Genomic DNA, 11,572 nt, shown 5'->3' with positions numbered 1-11,572 from the left:
CACAAAATAACATAGAAGTAAGGCTAAATATGTAGATATGTGAGTATTTTATTGTATATATTTCATGCATATCAGTGACTTCTAGGTTCATCAGACTTTAGTGCCCTCTTCTTCTTAGGCCTACCAGGAGGTCTCCTCTTGATAAGGGGTTGCACAGGTGGTAGTCCACTAGGTCTCCACATATTCTGGCCATTGATGGGCTCTATAATGGGTTCATAGCAATCAATGTAGGTAGTCCTTTTGTAGCAAGCATTGACATACTTTTCAACATCTTCTCTGCTGAAAAATATACAAGAAATGGCATGGCAACATGGCATGCCAAGTATGTCCCACTTCCTACAGCTACACTTCTTCTCTTCCAAGTCCACAATGAAACTCTCCAGCCCATTCTTCACTTCAAACTTCGTACGACCAGCCCAACATGCTATCCACTTGCTGCATGCCAACTTCTCCTTGTACAGCATTTTCCTTATCTTAGGACACAACTCAGATTCCATCTTCATAATCATTTCTCTGTTTGCTTGAAATCTAGTCATCAGATATAGCCTAATACATTCAAGCTGCAAGCACATAGAGAGAAATAGAGAATTAATCATTCATGAATTACATAGGTCTATGGATCATAATGCAGATGAAATGGAGAATTATGCATATCATGGTAATTATAGATTTGCTCCTAAACTTAACTAACATGCTGTTGAAGCTTTCACACATGTTGTTCAGGACGGTGTCACTCTGGCCATCACTTTTGAACATATGCCTAGCCCAGATAGTTGTTGAGTGAGACTGCAGCCATTTGAATGCATCTTCATCCACCTCCTTTAGCTCATTCATTGCCCTCTCAAATGCTTGCTGATAGGTAGCCATGGCTGCTTTCCAAAAAAGGTCTCTAATAAGGACACCAAGATGATGTTTCCTCAAATTATTGTATAAATGTCTATAGCAGATCCTGTGCTCGTACTGTGGCCAATTGTCAACAAAGGTGTTCACCAACCCCTGTAAAGCACAATCATTTAATTCAGCAAGCAATGAAGCTACCATCAACTACAATTAATTCAACAAGCAATAAATCTACCATCATACCTTCTGCTGGTCAGATATGAACACCCATTTGTTGTCATCTCCTATGTCAGCAAGCAATAAATTAAGAAACCAGGTCCAAGTGTCCTTTGTTTCAGCCTCAACTACTGCATATGCTAAGGGAAAGTATTCATCATTGGGATCTCTACCAACAGCACACATCAGCTGACCACCTGCCTTGGTCTTCAAATGGCATGCATCTAGACCAATGATTGGCCTGCACCATGCCAAGAAGCCTTTCTTGCAACCTTCCAGGCAGATGTAGATTCTTTCAAAATATGGTAGCCCAGTTGCCAATCCATGCTCGGCTGCCAAATCACCATCATTAAAAGTATGCACCTTCATCAATATTATGCTCCCAGGACTACACCTTCTCAACTCATCACAGTACTCCCATAGTTGGTTGAACTGTGCAGTGTGGGCCCCATCAACAGCATCTTGAGCTTTTTCTCTAGCCCTACTTGCCTTGCCTGCACTTATGTTAACCACATACTTCTCATGCACAGCATCCTGAATGTCCTTAAGCTTTATGTCAGGTTGTCTCCTAACCCTCTTCACTAACTTTTTCCCAATGTATGATGCTGTGCACCTTGGATTTCTATAACTTCTGTTGCATGTGTGTTCCATGTTCAATGTTTTCAATCTAAAACTCTTTTCTCTTGGCACCTTTGCAAGGTAGGCAACAAACTTGCACCCTGGCTGGCATCGGGCTCTCACTCTCACCAAGTCATTTTTCATCAATTTTATACCCCACCCACCATCAACTGCATAATCAGTTATAGCATCTTTAAATTGTTTAGTTGAGATGAACAACATATCCTTCTCAAACCTAAGATGCTTAGCTTTGGCTACTGGCCTAAAGATTGGGTATTTGCTCCTCCTAATAGAATTGTCAACCTCTTCTTCTTGAATGTCATCATCACTTGAATCATCACCATCCTCACTACTTGATGATGATTCATCAAGGCTAAGCAGCTCCTTACTCTCATAGTCAGAATTCATGACACCACCACTCATTTGTCCTGGTTCAACCTCATCATCTTCAGCTTGATTGTCCCAACTATCAGTACTATCTTCACCAATATTTATTGGTTGAATTTCTGGCTCTTCTTCTAAGTCACTCCTCTCATCCTCACTACCCTCACTACTCTCCTCAACTTGGTCATCGACAACTGGTGCTTTGTCAGCCCTCCTAGCACAAACTTGCTCAGCATCTACCTCATATGACTCACCATGGTCAACATTAGTAAATTCAGCATTATCATGACCTCCAAATTGTGAAAAATCAAGTCTATACTCTTCATCACCATACTCAGCATACTCAGCATCTACACCTACACCTTCTAGTTCACTACCAGGTACCTCAAGTGGTTCATGCACTGGATGCTCCACAAAGACATGAATCTCCCCATATCCCTTTACCAAATCAGTCATGAACATAGCAGCATCATCATCAACCACCTGATGGAAATTTGCGTGCTCTGGGTTCACACTAGACATTTTAAACCATAACTTATCTACTTAAGTGTAGCCAAACTCCCTACAGATACTCTCCATTTCTACTTTTGACCACTTATCTGGGTCACAATTATCCACTATATCAATTGTCCCTCCCACATACACTTGAGGGTCCCACATGAAATGCCCACCATGGTGGACATGCAGAGTAAAAAGCTCATTCATCCTGCATGCAAGTTATGGGCAGAAAACAGAATGAAAAAAGATATCCACTTTTTGAAATTAATAATACTTTGTTAGGCTAATAAACAAATAAAAAAGCATACAATACCGACAACCCATTCACATGGACCCAGCCACTTCTTGAAAAGCAAGATATGATATAGACAATCAATGCAAATACCAACACAAAGATATCAAGGTCAATATAGTGGTCCCTAATAAACAATAGTGACACACAATACAGACAAACAACCACAAATGCCAACAAAAATACAGTAAGTATTGTGGTTCCTGATAAACAAAAGTAAAACAAAAAGTAAAACAAACAGAGCTGCAAATACCAAAAGCAACACACAACAGCCAAACAATGCAAATCCCAAAAATATTCTACTATCACAGTTAGTATTATGTCCACTACAAAAGCTATAAAGGGAGAAAGGAAGAGAGAGAGTGAGACACAACGAGAGAGATAAATCAAGAGAGATTGAAATTCCAGAGCAATAACAAAACACAACATCTCAAAATACCCAAATTCTCAAAAACCAACAGCTGAGATTCAGATGGCATTCATAACAGAGAGAGAGAGAGACATAATGAGAGAAAGAGAGAGTTGGAGAGAAATAATACATTCGCAGCTCAGCACAAACACTCTGAAGCTCTGTGATTATGCTTGCCGATTTATGATTTTTTGAGCTTGCCGATTTGTGGGTTTTTTGTGCAAATCTATGGTCTTGTGATGAGCAACGGGTAAGGTAAGAGATTAGGGATTGCACAAATCTATGGGTCTTGCCGTCATGTGTGTTCAGGTGTGAATAGCGTCATTTTGGGTTTTATTTGGGTTAGGGAGGGTTACGTTCTGATAAAAAAAAAAAAGGAGGGTCACGTGAGGGACACGTGACTACTAAGGGCAGAGAGTAACTAATAGTGACCAGGCAGGTTACTGTAGATATTATTTTATCATTTTTTATCAATGTCGTTTGCCACGTCAGCAAAATTTGTTTATGATGTAACGGTAGAGACTAAAATGGAATTCATTTTTCAGGATAGGGACTAAAAACGATAAAAATAAAACTTAGGAACTAAAACAAAAATAACTTTAAAATGTTGAGACTAAAATATGCTTTTTTTTTTTTTCCTTTATTTATCTAAAAGGTAAAAAGGACAAGACCTGTTGCACATTTCAGCCTACACAGTACACACCTATTTCTACTTGTTGCGCATTGCGTTTCCTTAATCCGATTTCCGATGTCTAAACTCAGGAGAGATCCGAATTGGTCATCGGAGCGTCTCCCACACGACGTCGTATTCGACATACTGAGTCTCCTGGCAGTGAAATCCCTGATGAGATTCAGGTGCGTTTCCAAGTCTTGGAACTCCATCATCACAGACCCCATTTTCATTACCAAACACCTCAACCTCAACAAAGCCAAATCATTATCTAACAACAACGGTTATCTGCTATATTCTGATTACGAAGAGGATGGTCCAAAATGGAAAGATCTGGTTACGGCTGTTTGCAATAGCGACCGCACATTTACCGAGATTTCCAGGGTTCAAATTCCCTTTCCTTATGTCGACATTGTTGGCTTCTGTAATGGCATGTTCTGCATTCATGGTTATGTTGACGGTGTAATTTATTTGTGTAACCCAAGCATCAAAACGTTTAAGAGTCTCTCTCTTCCTCACAACGTATACGACATTGACCAGACTCTTGGGTTTGCGTACCATTCCCAAAAACAATGACTACAAGATTCTCAGAGTTGTTCCTCACTCTGAAGAATCAGCACGGCCGACTGAGGCTCAGGTCTACACATTGAGTACGGATTCATGGAGAAGGTTTGTAATATCGTTTGGCTCCGACCACGATGTTTGGTATATTGATTATAGAGCGAGAATCCCATGTTTTTTTTTTAAAGGAGCTCTGCACACTTTAGCGAATACTGAGGACCACGGTTACTGTTTGTGTTTTGATGTCAATGATGAGACATTCCAAACGATAATACTCCCGGAGCGTGAAATTTACTTTTTCGGAGGTAAGTTATCCCTTGCAGTGTTCAAGGGATCGTTGGCTATGATTGGTTTTTCTACTGAGTATTCAGATATTACTAAATGCTACATATGGGTGACGAGAGAGTATGGCGTGGTTGATTCTTGGACGAAAATAAATGTAGAATTAGACGAGGTTGAGACATTCTTTTGCTGCGTTGACAATGGTGAACTTCTATTTTGCAATGATTCAGAGCTCATTTCATATGACCCTGAGAGTCCAAACGCGAACGACCTTGGAATTACTGTTGGAATTGATAGTTGGTTGCGTTACACAACTGATCCCATGGAGAGCTTGGTTTTACTTGGTCAGGTAAAAATGTCATCTGAAATTTTGAAGATTAGTTTGTATCAAATGTTAGACTTCTTGAATATTTTTAGCAAAATGACAATCTTTGCGATGTTTATATTGACAAGCATTTTGTGGCATGGCATCATATATGCACTTTGCATATTAAATGATACTTTTATTATGTTGCCTTTTCAGACGCTTTGATTTTTTGTACAAAATAGAATAACCTTGGAGATTGTGGCTATTATATGCCAACTGATTTTTGTGTCAAGAACGTTGTGCACTTCCTCAAAAATGACAATTTCATGGTGCAGTATATGCTTAGCCAACATAATCTTATTTATTTTTATGCCTTAGAGACAGCATGAACTAGTTGGTGAGCTTAGTCTCTTAGGCTTGGTCTAAATAAAAATGGGAATGATTTCAGCAATCTGTATGGGATGCATTTAGCTAATTTATTGGTCCTCAACAATAAGTCAAATTGTATATTTCAATATCCTAATAGTAGGATTTTGATTTTTGCTCACATGTGTAATTGCTTATGCATTTTTTATATTTGTTAAACTGCTGGAAAATGTTAGGATTTGCTGTAAATCATGAAATTATTGATATTGTATCTTGTTTGATATAAGCCAGTTGAGGTGGTGAGAGAGTCGATAGGTGGGCTTAATGACGTAGACAACATACATGCTTGAATCTGCTTTAATTTTTTGTACAGCAGAAGTTCATGTCAATTTTTCGCCTTGAATACAACCATTTCTTAATGCTTAAATACTTTTTCATGCTTTTTACATTATTACATCTATTAATCTTATAAATTATATGCTTTTTTAGTTTTTCTCTACCCAATGATTGTTACTGGTTTGTGGCTTAGAGAAAACGTGCAGGCAATTCAAATATTTATTTAGAACTCATTAGTTGTTTGATAAACAATTCTAATTTTTGATCCATTAATGTATATGATATTTGCAAATGTAAGTGATTGAGTCAATGTTTTCTGCCTCTGTTTCATTGGTTAAAATACTAATAATGATGCGTTCTCTCCTTTTTAACATATTTTCCAGATTGAATGATTTGGTATTTTAGTTTGCTTAATCTATTGCTATTGGCCTAAGAATTTAGATAGACCTTTTTCACCTCACACTCAAGAATAATTACTAAGCATTTGATATAAATGAAATATTACATGGCTGCTTATACTAACTAATGAACCTTTTTTGTGATGGTCTTTTATGGTCTCATATGAAAGTTGTGGGAGAATTGTCATCATCTGCAACTGCAAATTGTAGCATATAATCCTTTACTACCATTTAAGACGTTAAAGTGTAGAAATTGGTAAAAGTAATACCAATTTTGCCACAAGAAGTTCGCAAATAGAGGTGGTAATTAATGTGATTGGTACTACATCAACATCATTATAAATAAATTTCTTGATTCTTTTTTTTTTTGATGTTATAATAGTTGAAACATTTGTAGCATTACTCTTATGCATATTATTTATTTAACTTACGACTGTTGTTTTAGGATTGTTGTGAACATTAGTTGACATGACAATGACATTGTCGAGTTCTTCCTGCTTATCAAGTATAATGTTATTTCGCTGTAGTCCTAATGAAAAACATGTTAATCAGCGAGATTAGCTTATGCTTTCAAGGGGAAAATGAAACGAATAGAGAAACTGAAGCTGATTCAAAGTACCCATCTTTACCTTCGTGGGAAGTGCAAGTGATGAATGACTCTGGAGAATTTGAAACCATGCTTGTTCCACACTCAAAGCATGTTCCTTATGTGCCATGGACGGGAGGCCCGGTAATCTTCTTGCGATGTGCATGCCTCTATTTTGCCTTTTCTTTTCTGTGCTAACCCACTTGTTTTTTACTTTGTAGGCTAAAGCGGATTTTGTTGAAGAGTGTTATTCCCTTATTGAGTCCATGAAGAACTGGATTTCGTCTAGTTCCCAATTATCTTTTGTCCACCAAAATGAACTATCTCATGAAAATGGCCTCTTGGTATGCATTCCTTTTGTAATATTGTTTTTGGTTGAATTTTGACTAATCGATCTCCAATTTTCTTGCAACGGAACAAGGTGGAAAGTCAAGCAAGTACCATAAAGACTCTTGAGAGATGTCTTTGTAGTTTGGGACCTTGTGATGTTGGAGGATCAAGTGATCCCGTTACTGATTCAGTTGGTGGTATAACTCTTTCTCGGGCTGATGAAGGTGATCCCATGAACACTACAGTGCAAGCCAAAGAGGATCTCTCTCAACACATAAAGCGTCTTGCTCCTCAAGATCCTTTTCACTGCAAGGTTCATGAGAGTACAACTTTGGCCACATTTAGATCCAAATCTGGACATCTTCCTTCTGGTCAACAGATTAGCCTCGATGATGATGATGAGGAAGACAAGGAGCAGCACACAAAACCTTTGGCACAGCGTCATGGAAAGAGAGGTCATCTGTGAGCACCTGCAGCAGAGCATCTGTCTTTTTTTCTTTTTGATTGGTACAGTTCTATTGACGTGTAGATAACTTTTCAGATCCAAGTAAATGGAAAACAATCCTTTAGGTAAATGACATTAGCTCAATGCCCTAGTTTAGAGGGGTTTCTTTTGCACCTGGATGGATTCAACTTAATTTTGAGATGTATCTTGATTTATCTGTTTTGATTCGCATTGAGTCTTAGATTTTTTATGATTGTTGCCTTGATATTGATGATGATTGATAATTGAATCGTTGAAATTTAGTTTGGAAAGGTTTTAAGTGCAAGAAAATAGGCAAAAGAGGCTAGGAGTGACCCCTGCGGCAGAGTGCTAATCAAGATACAAAATGCTAATGGGCACTTTGTGGTCCTTGATTTTTTGAGTCTTGTGAGTACAAGTTCCTTAAAAACCCCCCAAAAAAAAAACTTCATTTTTGCAAGTCTTGTGAATCTAGATTCGTTTTTTGCTTTACCTTATCCTTGATGGGGGTTCTTGTAAAAGAGATAATTGTCCTCTTAAAGCATTGTTGTGATGTGGAAGACTGAAATTTATCCAGCCAAGAGAGAGAGGGATCCTCTAAAGTTTATGGCTATTATATTTATTTAAATTTTAAACTTATGGCTATTGTCTCAGGTCATGAACATTATTTGACTTGTCAAATTGTCAAGCATAGTTCATACTGTATAGCAAACATAATCTTATTTAATTTTTGTCCTGGTGGCAGAAATGTTAATCAGCAAGATCTGGTTATGTTCTTAGCCGTTAGCCGTCAAGAGAAGCATGGATATTAGCTATTTGTATAAGATGCATAAGGTTGACTCATTGGTCCTACCATTATAGTTTCTTGGTTAGGAAATTGGGGTTAAGATGCACAAGAAATTAATAACTACTGAATGCTTCAATGTCATTCTTCCTATACAGTTAGTTCTTTTTCTCGGATGTATGGAATACGGTGCCAGCATGCCTGATGTGGTTAGTGTGAAAGGAATGAAACAGCCGTACATTAGAGGATGTTGTGAGATCTATTGACTAGTTGAGGTCTTTACCAATTTGGACTTTGTTTGATTGATCTCGGGCTTGGGGATTTTTGCGTTGTACTTCGATTTTTGATTTTCACTTCTATTAGACTCTCTATTAATTGTTCAATTAGTTCTTTTTCTCGATGGAAGAAAAGGGTTAAATGACTTACTCCTGAGGTAGCAAGTAGTGGATGTAATTTCGGTTAATTCAGAATGGGAAGTGTACTATTGTAAAAGCATTCATTGTGAGAATCGCTCATTCGTTCACAAATAAGGATTTTTTTGCAATGGATCAATCTGTTGCAAGTTATTTTATTTTATATGTAATGGTATTGTATTGATTGATCAAGTCTGGTATTAGAAAACAAAACAATTGACAAATTGATCAAATCGGTTACACCTAAACAAAATAAGCCATGAGCACTAATGAAATCATATTTCAAATTGTTCAAAGATGATCTTGGTAAAACTTAATTTTAATGTTACCTCTGAAGACATGATTATCTCGCCAAGGTGTGCAAAAAATGAGTCCGTGGATAGCTTTATTTCTTCTTCTTCTTTTTAGTAGGAGAATAGTCTCTGTTAGTAATTGCATCTATCTAAAGATTAATTGGCCCCGCCAAATTAGACATGAACTATGTAACATGAATACTATCTAATTATATATATATATATATATATAAAACAATTTTACATTTAAAAAAAAAAAAAAAAAAACTCTTATCACTAAACATAAAAAGAGAAACAATAATGGTAACTTTTACATTATCTTTACTTTCTTGTTTACTGGAAATGTATCTACTAAACAAATGAAGAGATCACTTGTATTGTAATTTGACTAGGTGTAATGCTAAAGCTTCATATCATACAAGACTCATCAACGGAACTAACCTCTTGCATGAACAATATGATTTTCAATTTTTCACATCCCTGAGGTGAAGATCATGAATGTTTTGTCACTTTGCATCTCATTTTTCTCACTCATTCAAAATATATCGACCGCAATTGATTCAATATTTCATTCTAAACTCATCAATTAAACTAGAATGAGATATTGTAGTTGAAAAACTTACTATCTATTCATTTGAGGTTTAATTTTTTAATGAAAATTTAAATTAATTGGGACACAACTTTTTATTTTTTATTTTTTATGGGAAATATGTGAATTTCATTCAATTGAAATTGAAATACAACAGAGAGACAAGCAAGAGCATTACAAACAGAAATCCTCAATCATAAAGTGCTCAACAAGACTGGGGAAAAACCTTTTCCAAACCTGTGAAGCACCAGAATTCCTAGCTACCCTTGCAAGTTCATGGGCAACTCTGTTGCCTTCCCTTTTCAGGTGTTGAAAAGAGCACCAGGTAAATGTTGCAGAAACATCCCTAATGTTTCGGATTATATGCCCGAGCTCACCACCATGGAACCCATCATTGATTTCTTGAATAATGGATAAAGAATCGAACTCAAACATAGTGTGGGAAACATCCATTTCCGTTGCGAGAAGCACGCCTTCTTGCATGGCCAAAGCTTCTGAAATCTTAGTAGAGAACGATGCAGCCAAAACTTTGCTTGAAGCAGCAAGAACATTGCCCAAGTTGTCCCGAATGACTACACCAATGCACGAGTTCCCCCCACCATCAAAAGCTGCTGCATCAGTATTAATTTTGAAGAAGCCCGTAGGTGGAGCTTTCCACTTTGACAAAGGAAGGGGCTGAGGTAAAACTGGAAGGGAGTAAGCAGCCTTGAACTCAACCATGACCCTACCTACCATTTCCCAGGCATGAGATGGAGGGAAGCCCAAATCCTTATGGATTGCTTGATTGCGATTCCACCAAATAAACCAAGCAATAGCAAAGAAGATTTCCAGGTCATTCAAAGAACCTTTCGTAATTAAATCCAAAGCAATATCCACCAAGTCACAAGAGGAAGAAGAGAGGTCCATAGGGCAATTGTGCCAAAATGCCCAAGTTAGCTTTGCATGATCACAATGAAGAAGAGCAAGGGTTGTGGTTTCAATGGCTTTGTCACATAATGGGCAAAAACTTGAGCAATGAATTCCCTTGTGGTTTAGATTTTGCATAGTTGGAAGACCATTGACATAAGTCCTCCAAGCAAAAATTTTGAACTTATAAGGAAATTTCTGCTGCCATATCCGCTTCCACAGTTTAGTCCGAAATCTGTTTGAGGAGCTGTCACCTTCCTCAACTGAATCCATAATACGTGAAGCAATATGATATGCACTTTTAACCATAAACTCACCACTTTTGTTACCTATCCAGATAAGATAGTCCTCGGGCAGATTATAACTTAGGGGAATTTTAAGGATGGTGCTGGCTTCATGAGGCAGAAAAGTGGCATTAATTACATCAACTTTCCACCATCTAGTGTCCGTGTCTATGAGGGAAGACACCATGGGAAAGTCTCCATAGTCAGCTTAGGGAGAAAACACCTTGTGGGTTGTTGGTGTTGGCAACCATCTATCGTCCCAAATATGTATTTGCCGACCATTGCCTACTCTCTACCTTGTGCCCCTTCTAATTACCTCAAGACTATTGTGAATACTTTGCCAAGCAAAGAAGGGGTTACTCCCTTTTTTGGAATTGAGAACATCATCAAAAGGAAAATATTTTGCTTTGAAAACTCGAGCCACTAGGGAGTCGAGATTAGTGAGGATTCTTCAACCTTGCTTGGCTAACATAGCAAGGTTGAAGGCTTATATGTTTCTGAAACCCATGCCTCCATGGAGTTTAGACCGACTCATCTTCCGCTAACTGACCCATGCAATTTTGTTCTCTTTGTCCTTTTGCCCCCACCAAAAACTCCTCATCATGCTTTCTAAGTCTTGGCAAAGAGTCTTAGGGAGTTGAAAGCAACTCATAGTGTATGTAGGTACTGCTTGAGCCACTACTTTGATAAGGATCTCTCTCCCACCAATTGAAAGAAGTTTATCCTTCCAGCCGGCAAGCTTTTTTG

General features: G+C 37.7%; 2 protein-coding genes across 3 annotated transcripts; one reads left to right on the top strand and one right to left on the bottom strand.

The window, feature by feature from the left end:
- The first annotated feature begins 3,926 nt into the window (after positions 1-3,926).
- LOC112031539 (uncharacterized) lies at positions 3,927-7,755 on the top strand. 2 transcript variants are annotated; one of them, XM_024064229.2, is made up of 4 exons: positions 3,927-5,119; positions 6,730-6,907; positions 6,985-7,107; positions 7,185-7,755. In XM_024064229.2, exons 1-4 carry the CDS (start codon positions 4,971-4,973, stop codon positions 7,557-7,559), a joined length of 825 nt encoding a protein of 274 aa, XP_023919997.1. In that variant the 5' UTR covers positions 3,927-4,970; the 3' UTR covers positions 7,560-7,755. The 2 variants fall into 2 exon arrangements, with proteins under 2 accessions (XP_023919997.1, XP_065625729.1); XM_065769657.1 differs by having other exon boundaries at positions 6,705-6,907.
- A 2,054-nt stretch (positions 7,756-9,809) lies between these two features.
- Positions 9,810-11,012, bottom strand: LOC112031535 (uncharacterized). Its single transcript, XM_024064226.1, has one exon. It carries the CDS (start codon positions 11,010-11,012, stop codon positions 9,810-9,812), a length of 1,203 nt encoding a protein of 400 aa, XP_023919994.1.
- Positions 11,013-11,572: the final 560 nt, after the last annotated feature.

This window comes from Quercus suber, unplaced genomic scaffold (assembly GCF_002906115.3).
Source record: "Quercus suber isolate HL8 unplaced genomic scaffold, Cork oak 2.0 scaffold_1253, whole genome shotgun sequence".
In the NCBI taxonomy this organism is placed as follows: domain Eukaryota; kingdom Viridiplantae; phylum Streptophyta; class Magnoliopsida; order Fagales; family Fagaceae; genus Quercus; species Quercus suber.
This window is presented reverse-complemented; position numbering and strand designations above follow the sequence as displayed.